Raw genomic sequence first — 22,706 nt, forward strand, 5'->3', positions numbered from 1 at the left:
CACCAATCTACATTACCATCAACAGTGTAGGAGTGTTCCTTTTTCTCCATACCCTTTCCAGCAGTTTTTGTTTGTGGACTTTTTAAGGATGCCATTTTGACCAGTGTGGGTGGTAACTTACTGTAGTTTTGATTTGCATTTCTCTAATAATTAGCGATGTTGAGCATCTTTTCATGTGCCTGTTGGGTGGCTGTATATCTTCTTTGGAGAAATGTCTATTTAGGTTGGGTTGTTGGTTTTTTGTTATTGACTTGTATCAGCTGTATATTTTGGAAATTGAGCTCTTGTCAGTTGCATTATTTGCAAATATTTTCTCTTAGTCTGTAGGTTGTCATTTTTTTTGTTTATGGTTTCTTTTTCTGACCACTAAAATATTGACTTATTAACCAGGGCATGTTCTGGAGCCTAAATGAATGTACTTACAGATTTTTAATATGCTAAAGATCTGACTTTAATGTGAGAAAAAGTTTGGAGAAGCCCTTGGTAGGAAAAACGCAGACAGTTTGAGCCAGACACTGTGACTTACAGTTTATAAATGAGGAAATAGAGACACTAGGTCACACAACTTACAAATGGGCAAGCCCAGGACTCCTTATCTTCATGCTATTCCCACCAGATCATACTGTTCAAGGTTGTCCTTGATCAGAATCTCACTATTCATCAGACCTCTCTAATTCTTCTTTACAGATAAATGTTCCCTCTCTAGGTTTGGAACTTGTGCATTTTCTTTTTTTTCTGGACCCTGTAGTCAAATGAAAGTTTTTTTCCCGAGCAGCTTACCCATGGTGAGTTCTTTCCATTTCAGATGGTACTTTTATAGGGAGTAGTTCTGAAATTGGTTATATTAACACTGTTAAAGATAAAGTGGCTGCTAGTTAAAACAGCAAGGATACATTTTTTTTTTCTTTTGGCTGTTGGGTCTTTGTTGCGTGCAAAAGCTTCTCTCTACTTGCCATGCGCAGACTTAATTGCCCTGTGGCATGTGGGTGGGATCTAGTTCCCTGACCAGGGATGGAACCCGGATCCTCTGCTTTGGAAGGTGGATTTTTAACCACTGGACCACCAGGGAAGTCCTGGTAAGAACAGATTTTCAATCAGTAATAACTATTTGCTATAGAAAAATGAGTCCAGTGTGAACTAGGCTTAACTATATTTGTACAGAGGTCACTGGACACTTTAGAGGGAGAATGTGGGAACAGGGAGAACGCCTGCAGGGGCTCAGTAGGGTTAGGGAAATGAAAAATTACCAAAAGCAGGAGAGGGGTTTGATCCATGGAAAGCCCACCTGGGTTTGCTAACTGGTGCTTATCGGAGTGAGGCCCCTACCCTTCCACAGAGATTGGGAGATAGGGACCCTATCTTCAAGTGTTGGCTGGAATAAGTGGAAAATACTTTGGCAGCCTTGGGTTTTCTCAGGCAGGCACTTTAAGGGGATGTAGGATTATCCGAGGGGTGTGGCCTTGAACACTTAGAAACTCTGCTCCTATTTTGTTCAAGTTTTTATAAGTCAAGGTTGTGGCCCAGTTGTGAAGATGACTTAGAGGAGCCTAAGTAGAATTTTGGTCAGGGTGAGAATCTTTGTCAAGAGTTTATACTTGCCTATTACTCTTGTTCTCAATTAGTCCCTGAACTTTGCCCATACTGGAATCACCTGGGAGTCTTTAAAAACAAAGTACTGATACCTGGTGCTCACTCCCAGTAATCTTGATCTAACTGGTATCAGATGGGCCTAAGGCTTTGGGTTTTTTTTAACAGTTCTCTAGTGATCTAAAAAGCTGCAGTGTTCTAGAGTCGCTTGCTGTTCCAAGAGGGGCATGTGCACCAGAAGCACTGGCATCCCCATGCACTTCTTATGCAGCTTGAAGCTTGAGAAGCCCTGCTCCAAGCCAGTGGTTCTCAAGTTGAGCCTGCCGCAGAGTCACCAGCAGGGCTTGTTAAAACATAGATGACTGGGCCCCTCCCCAGTGGTTCTGATTCAGTAGGTCTGAGGGGCCTGATAATTTGCATGTCTGACAAGTTCCCAGCTGATACTGATGCTGCTGATCTGGGAACATGCTCTGGTCTATAAAGAGGTGATCTCTTCTGCAGGTTCTGGGTGGGAGCTTAATGATGCTAATGAGCTGCCTGTACATCTTCTCCCCAGGCTTTCGTTGTTTCGTTTCGTTTCGTTTTGTTTTATTAAAGAGGTTTGACTAGACACTCTCTAGGATTGCTTTCAGTTTTGCTGTAGCAAATAATAAGTATGCGTGTATCTAGTAAATAGACACTGTTAACATGAATTTTCAAGAACGATTGAAGGCTAAAGATAGAGTGCTGCTTTATGCTGGACCTTCCCTGATGCCTGTACTTTGAGTCACTCCAAATCTAAGATCCAAATCTAAATCTAAGTTAATGAAAGATAATCCACACCCGAAGAACTGAATTATACTAAGCACACATGATGTGTAAGTCAGGATGCTTTTTCTCTGTGTCAGTGGTTCTCAAAATGCAGCCCCTGATCAACAGCATCAGCATCACCTGGGAATTTGTTAGAACTGCAAATTCCAATTCCAGTTTCAACTCTGGAGAATGGGTCCCAGCAGTCTGTGTCTTTTTAAAAATATGTTTATATGTTTATTATTGGCAGGGCTGGGTCTTCCTTGCTACGCAGGCTTTCTCTAGTTGTAGAGAGGGGATACTCTCTAGTTGTGGTGCATCAGCTTCTCATTGCAGTGGCTTCTCCTGTTGCAGAGCACAGGTTCTAGGTGTGCAGACCTCAGTAATTGCTGCACGTGGGCTAAAAGTAGCTGCGGCTTGTGGGCTGCGGAGCACAGGCTCAGTAGCTGTGGCACACAGGCTTAGTTGCCCCACAGCATGTGGGATCTTTCCAGACCAGGGATCAAAGTGGTGTTCCCTGCATTGCAAGGCGGATTATTAATCACTGGACCACCAGGGAAGTCCCAGTCTGTGTCCTACCAAAACTTTTTGGTGAAGGTGACTCTCAGTGTTCAAGTTTGAGACTCACTGCTGTACCTGAACTAGAAGACTCAGATAATCTATTTGGCTCATCCTCTCTGCCTCTAACACACCTCCCCATGCCCCACATATATATATAAAAGCTTGCATGTGGAACCGGTATTTATCAGGGTTGCCTGATAAAATAATTATTGCCTCCCATGTATGAGGCACTAGATGTATAATGATGAGCAAAATAGATGAACTCTCTACTCTCATGGAGCTTACAGCTTCATAGATGTATGACATCTGTACAAAAGGAAATTGACCATCATAGTGGAATGCACCATCAGCTGTATATCCACATGACAGTACGGTACTCTGTGCACCTGGGGAGACGGTACCCATGCCGACTAGAAAACCTGGGTTGGCCAGGCATCCAGCTTTCCCCTGCACAGGGCTGCAGTGATCCTGACTGACATCTTTCCTCTTAGCTGTCTCTTTAGTCTTCATGCAGGCCCACCAACTGTAATGACAAAATAATTATTTTCAAAAAGTCAAAACACTTGGAGAAGACTCTTGCCTTCCTTCTAGGGGTCTTTCCAGTCAGCTTCCCTTGAAGGTCTGACCTGACTTCCTAAACAGCGGTTTGGAAAACTCCATCACACTGTGCTGAGCTTATCTGTTGGTCCTTAGCAGGGACCCACTAAATGCTTGTGGAGCTGGTGTACAAATGAATAACGTGTGTAACATCATCTCTTAGGGAGGGTCACTGTGTTTTTATACTGATTCTTCTTAGCTTTTATTTCAGATGCTGGTGCCTGTAGCAGCCTATCTACACACTCATTATATGTCTCCAACCAGTGCACTTGAAATCAGAGACCTGTTGAATGATTTACATGGGTGGTGGTGGTTGTTGTTATTTAGTCTCTCAATCCGACTCTTTGCAACCCCATGGACTATAGCCTACTAGGTGCCTCTGTCCATGGGATTTTCCAGGCAAGAATACTGAACTTGGTTGCCATTTCCTCCTCCAGGGGATCTTCCCGACCCAGAGATTCAACCCGTGTCTCCTGCATTGGCAGGCAGATTCTTTTACCACTGAGCCACCAGGGAAGCATTTACACGGGTATCAGTGTATTAAAAAAATATGCATTTGTGCTTTCAAATCAAGAAGGTGATTTACACAGACAATTTTATGTACACAATTTTTGACCCTTTTAAAAGAGAATAATCAGTCTTTAAAACTGATTACCTGTCACAGGATGGGTTGCTTAAATTTGTTTACACAAATGCAAACCCAGGTATTGAGGATATTGTAGGTGGTGCCTCTGTTCATCCCAACAGAGCTGTGTTCCTGACTTGAATCTCAGACGTTTGGGGAAGTGAGAGACTGAGGAGGCCATCTGAGTTTCTTGGGAAGTCTAAGATGTGGGTCAAAGGTGGTCAGGCACCAGCAGGTTTTGGCTCCTGGAACTCTAATGGCGTGATGTAAGTGCTGACCTCTCAAATGAAAATGGGTCCCATGTGATGTGGAATGACAGGATTGCTTTAACATAATCACTGCGTACAACATGAGTCACTTTAACAAGATTCCAAATAACAAAATTGCACAACGTTACATTGTCAAAAGCTTGGCTATCTCCCATCACCTGGGTTAAAATTTTCACGAGGAGATCAATAAAGCAAAGGCAGAGATAGCTAGTATTTTGCAAAACTTCCCAAATGCTGACCCACAAGCCACCATCGTCCTACATGATTGGCAAATTCACAGATGCAGTGGCATACGTAGTTTCCCTTAGGCTATCCCCAAGTACCTGGGCTGTATGGCCCCACGACAGTAATCAGCTGACCAAAACTGTGCCCTGGCTGTCCCCAAGTTTTCCATGATCATTTGTGACCTCTCTCCTCATCCACATTACCAAAACAAGTCCTGAAGACACTGGAGTTTGCGACCCTTGCTATAGCTGAAAAGTTTGCTGAACACGTTTTTATGTATAGAACTCTGATACTCTAGACTTAAGCCTCTTCTGAGACTATAGGTGGCTTTATCACTTGATGAATAATGCTGTGGACAGTGGCCAGGATGCTCTCGGGGAGTAGGGTTGGCCTTGCAGTAGATCTGGACCTCATTGGGTTCTTCCCTGGAGACCTACCCCCTCACCTCCCACCTCCTTATCCTTCTTTACTTAAAATACCATTAGCATTGTAAGTGGGAGACCTGTGAAAAACGACCAGTTAGGCTGTCAGTTTCAGGGTTTGCATTTATTTTTCAGTCTTGTATTATTTCTTTTTTTTAAAGAATTTTTTTTATTAGAGGATACACACGGACATCACCAGATGGTCAACACCAAAATCAGATTGATTTTATTCTCTGCAGCAAAAGATGGAGAAGCTCTATACAGTCAACAAAAACAAGACCAGGAGCTGACTGTGGCTCAGATCATGAACTCCTTATTACCAAATTCAGACTCAAATTGAAGAAAGCAGGGGAAACCGCTAGACCATTCAGGTATGACCTAAATCAAATCCCTTATGATTATACAGTGGAAGTGAGAAATAGATCTAAGGGCCTAGATCTGATAGATAGAGTGCCTGATGAACTATGGAATGAGGTTCGTGACATTGTACAGGAGACAGGGATCAAGACCATCCCCATGGAAAAGAAATGCAAAAAAGCAAAATGGCTGTCTGGGGAGGCCTTACAAATAGCTGTGAAAAGAAGAGAAGCAAAAAGCCAAGGAGAAAAGGAAAGATATAAGCATCTGAATGCAGAGTTCCAGAGAATAGCAAGAAGAGATAAAGGCTTCTTCAGTGATCAGCAAAGAAATAGAGGAAAAAAACAGAATGGGAAAGACTAGAGATCTCTTCAAGAAAATTAGAGATACCAAGGGAACATTTCATGCCAAGATGGGCTCAATAAAGGCCAGAAATGGTATGGACCTAACAGAAGCAGAAGATATTAAGAAGAGGTGGCAACAATACACAGAAGAACTGTACAAAAAAGATCTTCATGACCCAGATAATCACGATGGTGTGATCACTAATCTAGAGCCAGACATCGTGGAATGTGAAGTCAAGTGGGCCTTAGAAAGCATCACTATGAAAGCTAGTGGAGGTGATGGAATTCCAGTTGAGCTATTTCAAATCCTGAAAGATGATGCTGTGAAAGTGCTGCACTCAATATGCCAGCAAATTTGGAAAACTCAGCAGTGGCCACAGGACTGGAAAAGGTCAGTTTTCATTCCAATCCCAAAGAAAGGCAATGCCAAAGAATGCTCAAACTACCGCACAATTGCACTCATCTCACATGCTAGTAAAATAATGCTCAAAATTCTCCAAGCCAGGCTTCAGCAATATGTGAACCATGAAGTTCCTGATGTTCAAGCTGGTTTTAGAAAAGGCAGAGGAACCAGAGATCAAATTGCCAACATCTGCTGGATCATCAAAAAAGCAAGAGAGTTCCAGAAAAACATCTATTTCTGCTTTATTGACTATGCCAAAGCCTTTGACTGTGTGGATCACAATAAACTGTGGGAAATTCTGAAAGAGATGGGAATACTAGACCACCTGACCTTATTCTTGAGAAATCTGTATGCAGGCCAGGAAGCAACAGTTAGAACTGGACATGGAACAACAGACTGGTTCCAAATAGGAAAAGGAATACGTCAAGGCTGTATATTGTCACCCTGCTTATTTAACTTATATGCAGAGTACATCATGAGAAATGCTGGACTGGAAGAAACACAAGCTGGAATCAAGATTGCCAGCAGAAATATCAATAACCTCAGATATGCAGATGACACCACCCTTATGGCAGAAAGTGAAGAGGAGCTAAAAAGCCTCTTGATGAAAGTGAAAGAGGAGAGTGAAAAAGTTGGCTTAAAGCTCAGCATTCAGAAAATGAAGATCATGGCTTCTGGTCCCATCACATGGGAAATAGATGGGGAAACAGTGGAAACAGTGTCAGACTTTATTTTTTTGGGCTCCAAAATCACTGCAGATGGTGATTGCAGCCATGAAATTAAAAGATGCTTACTCCTTGGAAGAAAAGTTATGACCAACCTAGATAGTATATTCAAAAGCAGAGACATTACTTTGCCGACTAAGGTCCGTCTAGTTAAGGCTATGGTTTTTCCTGTGGTTATGTATGGATGTGAGAGTTGGACCGTGAAGAAGGCTGAGCACCGAAGAATTGATGCTTTTGAACTGTGGTGTTGGAGAAGACTCTTGAGAGTCCCTTGGACTGCAAGGAGATCCAACCAGTTCATTCTGAAGGAGATCAGCCCTGGGATTTCTTTGGAAGGAATGATGCTAAAGCTGAAACTCCAGTACTTTGGCCACCTCATGAGAAGAGTTGACTCATTGGAAATGACTCTGATGCTGGGAGGGATTGGGGGCAGGAGAAGAAAGGGATGACAGAGGATGAGATGGCTGGATGGCATCATGGACTCGATGGACGTAAGTCTGAGTGAACTCATGGAGTTGGTGATGGACAGGGAGGCCTGGCATGGTGCGATTCATGGGGTCGCAGAGTCAGACACGACTGAGTGACTGAACTGGACTGAACTGAATGACTTTACAATATTGTGACGGTTTCTGCCATACATCAACATTAAACAGCCATAGGTATCCATATGTCCCCTCTCTCTTGAACTCCCCTCCCATCTCCTACCCCATCCCAGCCCTCTAGGTTGTCACAGAGCACCAACTTTGGCTTCCCTGCATCATATAGCAAACTGCCACTGACCATCTCTTTTACTTATGGTAATGTATATGTTTCAATGCTATTTTCGCAAATCATCCCATCCCCTCCTTCCCAAGTTATACCCAGAACTCTGTTCTTTATATCTTTGTTTCCTTTGCTGCCCTTCAAGTAGGATCGTCAGTATATCATCTTTCTTGATTCCATATATACGTGTTAATATACGATATTTGTCTTTCTCATTCTGACTTCACTCTGTATAATAGGCCCTGGGTCATCCATCTCATTAGAATTGACTCAAATGTATACTTTAAAGCTGAGAAATATTCCATTTTGTATATGTGCCACAACTTCCTTATTGATGCATCTGTTGATGGACATCCAGGTTGCTTCCATGTCCTAGCTACTGTAAATAGCACTGCAGTGAACATTGGGGTACATGTGTCTTTTTCAATTATAGTTTCCTCAGGGTGTCTGCCCAGTAGTGGGATTGCTGGGTCGTATGGTAGTTTTATTCCTATTTTAAAAGGAATCTCCATATTGTTCTCCATAGTGGCTGTATCAATTTATATCAATTTATCAGTGCAAGAAGGTTCCCTTTTCTCCACATTCTCCCCAGCATTTGTTGTTTGTAGACTTTTTGATGATGGCCATTCTGATCAGTGTGAGATGATACCTCGTTGTAGTTTTGATTTGCATTTCTCTAATAATGAGTGAGGTTGAGCATCTTTTCATGCGTCAATAAGCCATCTGTACGTCTCCTTTGGAGAAATGTCTGTTTAGGTCTTCTGCTCACTTTTTGATTGGATTGTTTTTCTGGTATTGAGCTGCATGAGCTGCTTGTATATTTTGGAAATTATTCCTTTGTCAGTTGTTTTATTTGCTATTCTCTCAATATGAGGGTTGTCTTTTCACTTTGTTTACAGTTTCCTATGGCATCTGGTCCCATCACTTCATGGCAAATAGATGGGGAAACAGTGTCTGACTTTATTTTTTTGGGCTTCAAAATCACGGCAGATAGTGATTACAGCCATAAAATTAAAAGACGCTTACTCCTTGGAAGGAAAGTTATGACCAACGTAGACAGCATATTAAAAAGCAGAGACATTACTTTGCCAACAAAGGTCCGTCTAGTCAAGGCTATGGTTTTTCCTGTGGTTATGTATGGATGTGAGAGTTGGACTGTGAAGGAGGCTGAGCGCTGAAGAATTGATGCTTTTGAACTGTGGTGTTGGAGAAGACTCTTGAGAGTTCCTTGGACTGCAACGAGATCCAACCAGTCCATCCTAAAGGAGATCAGTCCTGGGTGTTCTTTGGAAGGAATGATGCTAAAGCTGAAACTCCAGTACTTTGGCCACCTCATGAGAAGAGTTGACTCATTGGAAAAGACTCTGATGCTGGGAGGGATTGGGGGCAGGAGGAGAAGGGGACGATAGAGGATGAGATGGCTGGATGGCATCAGCGACTCGATGGACATGAGTTTGAATGAACTCTGGGAGTTGGTGATGGACAGGGAGGCCTGGCATGCTGCGATTCATGGGGTCGCAAAGAGTCAGACATGACTGAGCGACTGAACTGAAATGATGCAGTGCAAATGCTTTTAAGGTTAATTAGATCCCATTTAATTTTTGTTTTATTTCCATTACTCTAGGAGGTGGGTCATAGAGGATTTTGCTGTGATTTATGTCAGAGAGTGTTCTGCCTGTGTTTTCCTCTAAGGGTTTTATGGTTTCTGATCTTACAATTAGGTTTTTAATCCATTTTGAGTTTATTTTTGTGTATGGTGTTAGAAGGTGTTCTAATTTCATTTTTTTTAATATGTATTTTTATTTATTTACTTATTTGACTGAGCTAGGTCTTAGTTTCAACATGAAAAGTCATTAGATGTGGGATCTAGTTCCCTGGGCAGGGATAAAACCCAGGGCCCCTGCGTTGGGAGCACAGAGTCTTAGCACTGGACCACCAGGGAAGTCCCTAATTTCATTCTTTTACATGCAATTGACCAGTCTTCCCACCATCACTTGCTGAAGGGTCTGCATTTAGAATCAAGTCAGGAAAAAGTGCCATTTCTTATCTTGGTGTTCATCTATTTTATTGCATATTAAAAAAAAATAACACCCTGCCTCTAACAAGCTTAGTTTGCAATACAAACAGTAGGTGCAAACTGAAAAATAATTATATCCAGATCTTTTCACTTGCAAAGGTTCAGGTGTGATTTTAAAAAGTCTCCCCTTACTGCTGTACATTAAAAAATGCACCGTACAGTCTTCAAATTAAAGGTGGATTATATCAGCAGTTGGCTGCACTAGATCCATTTAGCTTCTTTTTGGAAATACATTGAGTTATCCTGCTGGTAATATTCAGAGTTTCAGAATTTTATTACTAATGGCATTATAAATGTCCTCAGTCATAGGCACATACATTTCTGCTTTGTCATCCAAGAAATACAAGGCATCTTTGATAACTGCAGGGTTAAAGCCCTCTTCCACGAGGGTCACTTTTCGGTGTTTAAAAGTTCCAGTGATCTCAATGGTGTCCTGAAAAACATCAATCATTTGAGAGCTGTGAGGCGGGTTCTGTGGGATACCAGTATAGCCTGTCTTCAGAAACTCCACTAGGGGGCCCTCTGTGGAGGTATTTTTCCTTCCTTTAAAGCTTAAAGATTACTTGAGGGGCGGAAGGGGCTGTGACAGAGGAATATGAAGCAGAAGCATCTTTTGCTTGGCAAGCTTCAGGTACTGCTGGAAAATTCTGATTAATGGTGAGGTGGGGAAAGCAATCATCTACACACAGACAAATCTGCTTTTTCACACTGTTTCTGTTTCTTGTTTCTACTTCAATAAATAGGGGGATTTGAGGATATTTCAACTTTGATGTCTCTCAACGTCTCATTGTAAAGCAAATGTCAGGGCTTTATGAATATCAACAGAGATAATTGTATAACCTTAGCAATATCTGGTAATCTAACACTGCTTTTCTTCAATCCTCAGCTACAGAGTCACAGTGCCCAAGATCCAAAAGTGAGTTAAACTAAGGGGTTAATGTTTGAGAAAGAAAACAGTCCCTCTATCAGTGATAGCTTAGCTTTGGAGTTCTGACTGGCTAATGATGCCCAATTAAATTTCAGGCCGTAGACAGGTGCAGGACTTCAGTGAGGTTTTTTTTTTTTTTAACCATTCTTTAAAACTGGAAACAATAAGAAGGTCAGAGCATTTCTATTTTATGTGTCTGTTATACTGCATCAAACAGACATTGTGAGTTATTTGCTAACATTCTTGCTGAATGAACTGTCTGTCATTTTAAGGAGAAAGGGATTAGGATTCAGTTTCAGCTAGTTTTATCTTCTGGTATTTCTGCTTCCTCATTGAGCTCCCTGAAAAGGGTAGTGAAAATTTGGCTGGCAAGGTTGCCATGGTAGAGAAGAGTTGTTTCCTAAGAGGCAGGGGTCTCCAAGAGAAAGGATAACTGAACTTGATAACAACAGGGTCTCACCTGAATTCTTAGAAACCGGGGCCTTGCATAACTAGGCAGGTAATCGGCCACGTGCTTAAAGAGTTTCCGTCCATCAAATTCATGGTCTGCCTTCATCTTGATCGAGGCCATGCCAATTCGACCCTCATGACCTAGAGTTAAAGGGAATAAAAATTAGGTGTTTTTATTTTATGGTGCTTTGCTAGGTCAGAGGATAGTGAACTGAGACAACATTATGGCATGGGTTTCTTTCGGATAGCTGGAATTTGTATTTCAAAATATATTTTGAAGTTAAATTCTGAAGTGAATTAATGGTAAAACAACAAGCTATACATTGATTGAATCTTTATTACATGCCAGGCCCTTTACGAAGTGTGTTTTCGTATCTATTAATTTTTTGACATGTACACACTACTATATTTATTTATTATTTTTGGCTTGTGGGGTTTTCGCTGCTGCATGTGGGCTTTCTCTAGTTGCAGTGCAGGGGCTTCCCATCGCAATGGCTTCTCTTGCTGTGGAGCACAGGCTTTAGGCATGCGGGCTTCAGTAGCTGTGGTGCGAGGGCTCAGTTGTTGTGGCCCATGGGCTTAGCTACTCCTCAGCCTGTGGAATCTTCCTGGACCAGGGACTGAATCCATGTTCCCTGCTTTGGCAGGCAGATTCTTACCCACTGCACCACCAGGGAAGTCCATGAAATGTGTTTTATGTACTATCTCATTTAACCTCATAACAACTGTATGAAGGGGTGCAAACGTTATCTCCATTTTACAGGTGAAGAAACTGAGGCTTAGTGACATTAAAAGACTTGTTCAATGGATGAACCTAGAGCCTGTTATACAGAGTGAAGTAAGACAGAAAGAGAAAGATAAATAACATATTCTAACGCATATATATGGAATCTAGGAAAAAAGTACTGAAGAATTTATTTACAGGGCAGAAGTGGAGAACCAGACATAGAGAATAGACTTATGGACATGAGAGGGGAGGAGAGGGTGAGATGTATAGAGAGAGTAACATGGAAACTTACGTTACCATGTGTAAAATAGATAGCTAAGGGGAATTTGCTCTATGGCTCAGGAGACTCAAACAGGGGCTCTGTATCAATCTAGAGGGATGGGATGGGGAGGGAGATGGGAGGGAGGTTCAAAAGGGAGGCTGATTCATGTTGTGGTTTGACAGCCTAGATGTAAACTACTGTATGGACAACTGGTTGAACTAGAGCCTAAAGGAAATTTTTTGAACTCTGATGAAAAACTCTTGTTCAGGGATAACTGGGCTCAGGTTGTTGTTTAGGTAGCAGGTAGGATCTACTGTACTTCAGGTACAAATGTCACCTCTGAGGCTTAGTTATGTAATTATGGTTCCTAACAGCTTTGCCTCTGCATTCCAGAGAGGCTGACAGACGGGAAGGTGAAGGCAGATCGAGGGTGGGCTGTGTCACCCCTAGCCTCCACCTTGATGCCATACTAGTCCGGAGAGGTTGGACTCTCCACAGAGAAAACAGATCCTATAAGGCAGGGCTGTAAGCGGAGAGGCATTCAGAACAATTACCATTGTTTTCTTGTGAGGACAGTGGTAATTACTTATAAATACATCTTCTACCTGATCCAGGAGACCCAGTGGGAGTCTGGGTCCATTTTTCTGAACTACTTAACTGTAACCAGAGAAGGAGATTGAGCCACCCTTTGTCACTTGGGTCCCAGCTTTCGAAATCTCTCCCATGGTGATTGCATGTTTACCTATGACTCTAAAGAAAACCAGAGGAAAGCGTACAAGAAAGGAAATGCACCCACATTTGCTTTGCCTCTTGTCTGAAGGAGGGAGGCAGGGCACTGGACCCTCTTTCTTTAGGGTCCCCTGGTAGCTGTGTCAAAGGCACTAGTCTCAGGAATCTTGAATGTCTCCAGTGAGCTCCTTTTAGAATGAGGGCAGAGGCTGACGCAACAGAAATCTTCAGTGTCAGCTGGCACCTTGCTTCTGAGAGGCGAATGGGGCTGATGGATCTCAGGTCTCTGTCCTGATTCCCAGAGGTCGGCTGGGGCTAGTTGAGTTCCAGGCGGAAGGCTCCTGTCTGCAACAATTTAAGCCAGGGGTTCTCTAGAGCTGTACTAACAACGCGGTCACCACTGCTCACATGTAGCTATTCAGATTAATTAAATAGAAGGAAAAATTCAGTTCCTCAGTTTCACCAGCCATGTGTTAACTGCTCAACAGCCATATGGTAGCAATTGGCTACCATACTGAGAGTGCAGATATAGAACATTTTCAGAACATTGCAGAAAGTTCTGTTGATAATATAAAGTTTTACAGAGGAGCTTGGCAGTTCTGATGTCATCTCTATTTTAGACCCAAACTTGGAAGTTCTTTCCTGGTTCAAAGCTGAGATCTGTGAAAGCCTTGTTAAGTCCTTTGGAACTGAGAATCACCCCAGTGGACTTATGTCTTTCTCTAGATGAACTGCCACATTTCAAGGCTGCTGGGATGAAGCACAAGCTGGAATCAAGATTGCCGGGAGAAATATCAATAACCTCAGATACGCAGATGACACCACCCTTAGGGCAGAAAGTGAAGAAGAACTAAAGAGCCTCTTGATGACAGTGAAAGAGGAGAGGGAAAAAGTTGGCTTAAAGCTCAACATTCAGAAAACGAAGATCATCGGGCCCATCACTTCATGGCAAATAGATGGAGACACAATGGCTGACTTTATTTTTCTGGGCTCCAAAATCACTGCAGATGGTGATTGGAGCCATGAAATTAAAAGACACTTACTCCTGGGAAGGAAAGTTATGACCAACTTAGACAGCATATTAAAAAGCAGAGACATTACTTTGCCAACAAAGGTCCACCTAGTCAAGGCTATGGTTTTTCCAGTGGTCATGTGTGGATGTGAGAATTGGACTATAAAGAGGGCTGAGCACAGAAAAATTGATGCTTTTGAACTGTGGTGTTGGAGAAGACCCTTAGGAGTCCCTTGGACTGCAAGGAGATCCAACCAGTCCATCCTAAGGGAAATTGGTCCTGGATATTCATGGGAAGGACTGATGTTAAGGCTGAAACTCTAGTATTTTGGCCACCTGATGTGAAGAGCTGACTTATTTTAAAAGACCCTGATACTGGGAAAGATTGAGGGCAGGAGGAGAAGGGGACAACAGAGGATGAGATGGTTGGACGGCATCACCGACTCAATGGACATGAGTTTGGGTGAACTCTGGGAGTTGGTGATGGACACGAAAGCCTGGCGTGCTGTGTTTCATGGGGTCACAAAGAGTTGGACACGACTGAGAGACTGAACTGAACTGAACTGAGACTCACAGAATCTGAAAACAGGAGAGATGTTGGGATTTGTACCTGATCTTTCACTGCTGTGAGAATTCTCATAGGATTCCTAGTGGACAGCCAGCCTCTTTGCACATTGGTGGGACATTGTCTGTCTCAGGAGACAGTGCATTTTGTTGCTGGTCCCTCAGGTTACAGGAGAGGTCTCAGGCTAAAAGTTGCTCCCTGGTCATTTCAATCCATCCATTTTCATTCTGTTCTCCAGAGCAATATGAACACACCTGCTCCTTGTTCTTTCTGATGTCTCCCAATCATTTGAAACCCATTAGCCTCCTCTTCTTTGTTCTATATCAGTGGCTCCGAAACATTACTGGTTGTTAGACCCACTTGGGAATAAAATTTTTAAAAAGACACAAAAGACTGAGTCCCAAACCCCAGAGGTTCTGACTCATTAGATCCTAGCTTTAAAAAGTTTCTCAGATGATTCTAAAGACTGGCTAGATTTTCAGAACCACTAGGCCTCCATGCTTCTCAGATTTTAGTGTTTTTTAAAAATTGTGGTAAAATAATGAATCATTATTTTAACCATTTTAAAGTGTACGCTTCAGTGGCATCTACAATGTCGTGCAATTCTTATCAGTATCTAGTTCTAGAAAATATTCATCACCTCAAACCAGACTTGATTGTTTTTAAGAATCACTGGAGGGCTTGTTAAAACACAGCTTTCTGGGGCCCTAGCCCAGAGATTCTGATTCAGTAGGTCTGGGGTGGGCATTTTTAATATGAGAAATAGCACATTTTTAACAAGCTTCTAGGCGATGATGCTGTTGCTGGTCCAGGGACCCCACTGTCAGCCCAAAAAAAAATGTACAGTGTTAGTGGTGGTTTAGTTGCTCAGTCATGTCTGACTTTTGAAACCCCATGGACTGTAGCCTTTCAGGCTCCTCTGTCCATGGAATTCTTCAAGCAAGAATACTGGAGTGGGTTGCCATTTCCTTCTCCAAGAATTAAACCCAGGGATTGAACCCAGATCTGCATTGCAGGTGGATTAGTTGTGAGTTAAGTTTTGAGGGCAAAATGAGGGCTATAGCCTGGAAGATAGCATTTCAGATGGCTCTGAGAAACTGCTCCAAGGAGGTAGTGGGGAAGGTCAGTATATACGAGACTTTAGTGAATGGGGAGTACATGCAATCAAGCACACACACACACACACACACACACACACATATATATATATATATATATATATATATATATGTTTTGCAGGTTACTGCTAGTCATGAGGAGCAGATGTCACCATGAAGAATTTAGTGCTTTTCTACAAAAGATAAAGGAGATGCAAGAATTAGGTTAAGAAAATCTTCTGAAAATATCTATCTGAAGACCTGCTCTACTAGCTTTTCCCAAAGCACAGATTGCCTAATTCCTGATCTCTACCCTGAACTCCAGCTGTAGCAGCTCATAATTTGATCCTTGTAGAGGCAGATGGCAAGTGCCAATGGCAAGTTCCAATTTATAGGTGACACCACTTTGAAGAACATGGATTAGGCCTTTCATTCCATTTCCCATATTCTCTTACCTTGTCATACTCATTCTTTTGTATTGTTACTTAAAAAAAAATCCAGCATTTAGAAGTGCATGCAACATTTTGGGTGGGATCTGTGAGAACATGGTGTGATGGCTGACAACCAGGATATGGGCCCTTGTGATAATTCAGCCTGAAGTCCAACATGAGAAGTTGGACTTGGGTCAGACTCTGACCCAAGATGTGGCTACACTTCCTATCATGTCACTGTCACAGAGCTCGAGAGGAACAGGCAAGAGAAAGCCTCAAATAGTCTTTAATAAACAAAAGGACAGCATGATGTCATGTGAAACCATCATAACTCAAGAAAAAGGGACTTTGGGATTTCCATTCTGAATACAGATGAGAATCCCAAGTACTGAGTTCTAGGAAACACCATTACCCCTAGTACCTTATATCTGGATAGTGATTTGGAGGTTTTAATCCTCCTGACATCTATAATTACAATGATTTCATGACAACCCTCATGTACATATCTGATAAACATATATTTAGCATTTATGTAATTAAAATGAATTAGTTCTCTTGGCAATCTTAACTGCAGGGTTGGTATTCTCCCTAATTTAGTGGCTTGCCTAAAGTCAAACAGCCAGCAGGTGTTGGAGTCAGGACCCCAAATCAGACCCCACACACCCCTCTCTCTTAGCAGAGGCTGATCAGCAGACACAGGCTTGGTGACAGCACTTTGTGTGAAGCTTCTCAAACTCAGTGGGGCAAGCGGGGATCAGGAACTTGCTGTTAAAGTCTGGGAAAACTCAGCCCCTTCTTGGCTTTTTTCCTATAGCAACTGCACTTGCCTGTTATTTGTGCCTTCCAGTTCAGAGGCCAAGATGCCATTTCTAAGCTCTCAAGAGTGACACGTCTTTTCTCGAGGCATGCCGAACGCTGCATGGGCCCTGCATCTCTGGGAGATTGTCTTGCTGGAGAGTCTCAGAACAGCTTGGGAGCTGAACCACAGAGGAAGGCTAGGTTCAGAGGGACTCACGTGGCTGGTTTAGAATGCACATAAACCAGACATGAGCCCTTTACTCCCAGGAGCTGGCAAAGAGTTATTTGCTTTTCCAGCTGGCAGGAAAAAGTGATGACAAACTTTGCCCTGGGGTTAAAATTATGTTCAGTTAGTGTAGGAGTTTTGGCTTTGATTTAGCATACATTGTGCATACCTGGCACAGACACACCATAAACATTCACTTCTTCGACAAAATCAACCAGTCCTACTGTGTCAGCGACTTCAGTGGTGGCCACATTTTCCCCTTTCCACCTGGAAAAAAAGGCAAGGTTAGCAGAGGTCATTGGTGGTCTGTGGTCCTGGTGGTGTGTGGCAGGTGTTTTCTCCAGGCGTCTGTGGGATGGCTGCATTTGTCTTCCTCACCTTGGTCCTCAAACTCTCCAACTTAACTCATGGGAGAGGCGTCCTGCTTGAGGCATGAAAGACAAAGGCATAGACCTAAATAATAAAATGTGAAATTTTAACCTCCCGACATGAAATGTACACAGAATGATGTTCTAATGTTAAAATACAGGTTTGGCCTAAGAAAGGCACTAGGAATAAAAAATAAATCTCAGTGACTTTTTGTTGCGCTTAGGTCTCTCCCTTTCCTCATTTACTAACTTTGCTATTTAATCCAGTTAGCAAATTTCTATTAAATAGAATTTCATACTTGTATTTCAGGGTCTTAGGTCTATGAAAATGCTTTTAGTAAGAAAGAAAATATCATACTTTATTTGTAGGGAGAATAAAATGTTGAATTTTAGTTAAATTTTGACTTACATTTAAAATTCTTTAGATCTCCCCAAGGTATCTTTTTAGTAACATGAAGGCAGCATAAACTAACAATTTAGATCCAGAGTCACGGGGTGTTAGAGATGGAAGGAACCCTAAGGATCACTGGGACCTTCATTTCATGGGTGAAGTAACTGAGGTGGAGAAAGGTTACCTGCCTTGCTAATACATCTGCTCACAGGCAAAGGAAGCCTGGGAGCTGAGTTCTCATTCATATCCATGCTCTTTCTACTAGACAACTCCCATCTCTTCGTTATTCATTCATGCAAAAAGTAATCACTGTGCTAGGTGCTAGGGTTGGGGGTGAACAAGCAGACAGAGTCTGGCCTCAGGGAGTTTATACAATAAGGAAGCTGGGTTAAACAAATTGTCATGAGGCTGCAGGACAATGCTGTTGCTGAGAATTAATTTCATGGTCTGTTACAATGACTTTCAATGTTCATTGTGCTGACGTAGGGGTTCTGTGGGAAACCATTTGGTTGGGGATGGAAAGCGGGAGGGAGAGGCCCAGGTGGGGCTCAGAACCCTTGCCTCCTCTTCAACTAGATCATCTTCATATTAATTTGCATTTGATTTTATCTGAAGAAAAGCCTTATGAGAGAAAACAGTGTGAACATCCCTGGCTGACCTGAGTGGCTGGTAATAACTGATGATAATGAGAGGAATTGAACAGACCAAGTTATGGAGGTGCCCCAAAGCAGACACAGGTATTCTCTCCTAGTCTCATCTGGTTGCTCAGCCAAGTTCACTGCACATTGCAGAGTGACACCCTGTGTATCTTGTTCCATATTTTCTGGGAATATGTGTGTGTGCTAAGTTGCTTCAGTTGCGTCCGACTGTTTGAGACTCTATGGACTATAGTCCGCCAGGCTCCTCTGTCCATGAGATTCTCCAGCCAAGAATACTGGAGTGGGTTGCCATGCTCTCCTCCAGGGGATCTTCCCCACCCAGTGGTCGAACCTGTGTCTCCTGCATTCCAGGTGGAGTCTTTACCGCTGAGCCATCAGGGAAGACCTTTCTGGGAATACAGGAGGTTGAACTGACATGACAGAGAGAAGGAAATGGAACACCACAACCAAAATGGAACATGATTCTAATTTAGAAGTAAGCCAAATTGTGCATGTGTTTGTTTTTGGTTCAATAATTCAGAGAAACCAACCGGAATGTGTCTCCAACTCGGTCGTGGAAGTAGATAAAATTTTCGTGGTCAATCATTAAGAGATCTCCACTGTTAAAATAGAGGTCTCCTTTCTTAAAGACATCTCTCAGTTTTTTCTTCTCCGTCTGACTCTTTCCTCCGGCATAGCCATTAAATGGTGTTAACTCTGTGATTTTGCAAATCAGGAGTCCAGGTTCACCTAAGACAGAAGGAAGAATATAGCTATTTTATGTGCTGCTGCTGCTAAGTCGCTTCAGTCGTGTCCGACTCTGTGCAACCCCATAGACGGCAGCCCACCAGGATCCCCCATCCCTGGGATTCTCCAGGCAAGAATATTGGAGTGGGTTGCCATTTCCTTCTCCAATGCATGAAAGTGAAAGTGAAGTCACTGAGTCTTGTCCAACTCTCAGCGACCTCATGGACTGCAGCCCACCAGGCTCCTCTGTCCATGGGATTTTCCAGGCAAGAGTACTGGAGTGGGGTGCCATTGCTTTATGTGCTAGCAGTAGGAAAATTTTATTATTAACCTGCCTTTCAAACAGATGGCATACAACCCACTGGTAACAAGTTGGCTGCAGAAAGTATCATTTTACATGCACATGTATGTGTATTTCCATGTACATCATATACAGACATATGTACACCATGTACACACACACAGGGTACATATTCTCTATGGTTACACATTTGTAATTTTAATACTAATATTTTACTGAATAATGATTTATATACATAATTTGACAAATGCATGGTAGTTTAAGCTTTAAAGTAAAAGCCTCCTAAAACTAGCTATAGTTTTGTAACCATAATTACATATCCCGTTCATAATGAAGAAGTTACTAAGCAAGGTTTCAAATTATAGTTACATTACATGTGGTCATAAATCATTGCCTTTTGGAATTTCTCTATTTCCAGAGGTACAAAGTAAACCTCTTCCCCCACCCACTCTGGAAAATTTTACATGTTCATTTTAGCAGTGATATGTTAGTTCTTAAGGTTCACTCGGTTAAGATAAGACATGACAGGTTAATATAACAAAATTTTACTGTACCTTTGGGAACCTTGATGCAGTATCCATTTCCATCTCGAATGGGTTCATCTTTCTCTACATCATATTTAATCAGCTCATAATTTATGACTTTCTAGTAAAATTAAAATGGATCATTTTGAGCACATATTCTTTCACAAATTTTCATTGTTTATTGTGTTATAGCATACAGAAAATATATAAAGTATGGATACCATAAGTGTACAGCTTGATGAATTTTTACATATGCATACACTTACGTAACTACTGTCCAGATCAAGATACTAAACATTTCTATTACTTTAGAGGTTTCCTCCTGCCCCTCTCTGTCAAGTCACTATTCTGATTTTTATTACTATCAAGTAGTCTTAAGCATCAAATACATGAAATAAATATATGCCTTCGTATCTGCTGCTTTCACTCAACATGTCTGTGATATTCCTCCCTCCCTGCTGGTGTTTGTGTCAGTGATATACTTTTTATTGACATGCAACTTTCCTTGTATGAATATACCATACTTTATTTATCTCTTTTCCTGTTAATGGACATTTGGATTATTTGTAGTTTTAGACTATTAAATATAAAGCTGTTATGAATATTCTCATACATGTTCTTTGATGGATATATCACTAATGGGCTTTTAAAGTCTTATTTAACACCCACCACCCCCCCCACAAAAAAAAAATCTTGTTTAATGTTAATACACCACGGTTAAATGTTTTCTGTTCCAGGGACATGTCCTCAAATACATTTAAGATTCAGTGGTACAATGGTATAATTTGTTTCATGCCATGGCTATAAAATTATTAAAATTTTACTGTATTTCTTGTTACTATAATCCAAGGGCATAAGAATTTAAATTTATATAACTCAGTAAGAGCAATAAGTATATTATTATCTACACTTGCAGCAAAACACAAACATCATAGTATTTAGACTTAATTATTAACTATGATTACTATGTCCATTTCAAATTTATATTCAAATCTATACATAAATTAACCAATCATATGCTTTTGTAGTAGCAGATAACCATTAAAAACCAAATAGCATATATAGTCAACAAATGTAGATCTTGTTTATTTGCAAGAATGTGAAAAAAATTAACGGTGGTAACTATTGCTTCTTTCCCTACCAAATGTATGGTAATCTTTTTTTTTAGTTATAAAATATGGTTTTGTTTAAAGTAGAAAATGACAAAACATGGCAATCAGTGGATGAGAAGGAAAGAACTAGTAATACACAACATCAACTTCTCAGGTTTGGTTTGAATGTTTCCCTGAAACTCACTTTTTAAAAAGATATCTTTTTTGATGTGGACTATTTTAAAAGTCTTTATTGAATTTGTTATAATATTACGTCTGTTTTATGTTTTGGTTTTTTGGCTGCAAGGCATGTGGGATCTTAGCTCCTCTACCAGGAGCTGAGCCTGCACCCCTTGCATTGGAAGGTGAGATCTTAACCTCTGGACCAGCACAGAAGTCCTTGCAACTCATGTCTTTGAGTGTCAGTAGTGCCCTGGTGGCTCAGATGGTAATGAATCTGCCTGCAATGCAGGAGACTCAGGTTGGGAAGATCCCTGGAGAAGGGAATGGCAACCCTCTCCAGTATTCTTGCCTGGAGAATCCCATGGACAGAGGAGCCTGGCGGGCTATGGTCCATGGGGTCGCAAAGAGTCAGACACATCTGAGTGACTAACACTTAAGTGACCACATAGATATCTTGCACCAGGCCTCAGCTCAGCTGTCTGCCCTCTCTTGTTTTTGAACCGCATTTATCCTGGGTCTCCAAGGTTTGGACTCACCCAGGTTGGCCTGACCCTGACTAGAGAAGATTGACCCTCTCAACAGTGATTCTCAAGTCTGTAGTAGAGCTGCCCAGTAGAATCTTCTATGGTGATGGAAATGTTCTATAACTGTACTAGCCAACGTGGTAGTCACTAAACACATGTGGCTACTAAGCATTTGAAATGTGGCTAGGTCAAATGAAGAACTGATTAAAAATTGACATAATTTAAATAGCCATGTGTAGCTAGTGGCTACTGTACTGGGTGGCACAGGTGTAGACGACAGTGGAGGGACATGTGTAGTATAGGCTTTGCTCTTATTGTTAGAGAGGTGCCTTGGACTTGGAAATCCCAGGAGATCAGGCCAGGATACAAAGAATGGAACGATAATAATCTTTACAGCTATTCAAGGCTGTTATATGGCAGGCATTGGGCTATATTCTGTCTAATGTAATTCTTTCAACAACTCTTTCCCCTTATTACATAAGTTTGGGCCAGGTACTAGGCTCTATATTTTCCCTTTCTGTTTTATTTCTGAAGTTGAGGCATGACCATGGGAAAGGGCATGACCTTGGGCTAGTCTGGGATGGTACTGGAATTTGGTCTTTAGGGCCAGCTCTCTAATGCACGAGGACTATTGTCCTCTGTACTTGGTTGGTCAGTCCCTGGGGGCATCGGTTGCCTGGGAGCTCTGGTGTGGCTGTTTCATGCCCAGGCAGGATGAGGTGCTCGAGGCATAACAACAGTAATGACTGCTCAAGTCAGTGAAGATTCAGCATTTGCTGAAGTTTCTGGAATTTTGCAGAATAGGTGGTCATCTGGAAGACTGCTCAGACACAATGAAAAGCAAAGAGATTGTCTGGAGATGAGGCAATAAAATGACTGAGAGGGAAAAGAAAATGCTGCATGAGCTGGCTTACACATAAGAAATATCTTTCTCGTATAGTTACTATGGCGTGGTACTAAGTCACTTCAGC

At 41.8% G+C, this 22,706-nt stretch overlaps 1 protein-coding gene across 1 annotated transcript in view; it reads right to left on the minus strand.

Moving 5' to 3' along the window:
* Positions 1–9,999: 9,999 nt before the first annotated feature.
* The window catches only part of SLC27A2 (solute carrier family 27 member 2), a 52,878-nt gene continuing 40,171 nt past the window's right edge, over positions 10,000–22,706 (minus strand). The window contains exons 6-10 of the mRNA XM_052647053.1: positions 19,968–20,058; positions 18,917–19,115; positions 17,138–17,235; positions 11,132–11,262; positions 10,000–10,176 (exon numbers count right to left, since the gene is read on the minus strand). Coding sequence (XP_052503013.1) covers positions 10,000–10,176; positions 11,132–11,262; positions 17,138–17,235; positions 18,917–19,115; positions 19,968–20,058 — 696 coding nt within the window. The remainder of the gene's footprint in view (positions 10,177–11,131; positions 11,263–17,137; positions 17,236–18,916; positions 19,116–19,967; positions 20,059–22,706) is intronic.

The sequence above is a fragment of the Budorcas taxicolor genome, chromosome 10 (genome assembly GCF_023091745.1).
Source record: "Budorcas taxicolor isolate Tak-1 chromosome 10, Takin1.1, whole genome shotgun sequence".
In the NCBI taxonomy this organism is placed as follows: Eukaryota; Metazoa; Chordata; class Mammalia; order Artiodactyla; family Bovidae; genus Budorcas; species Budorcas taxicolor.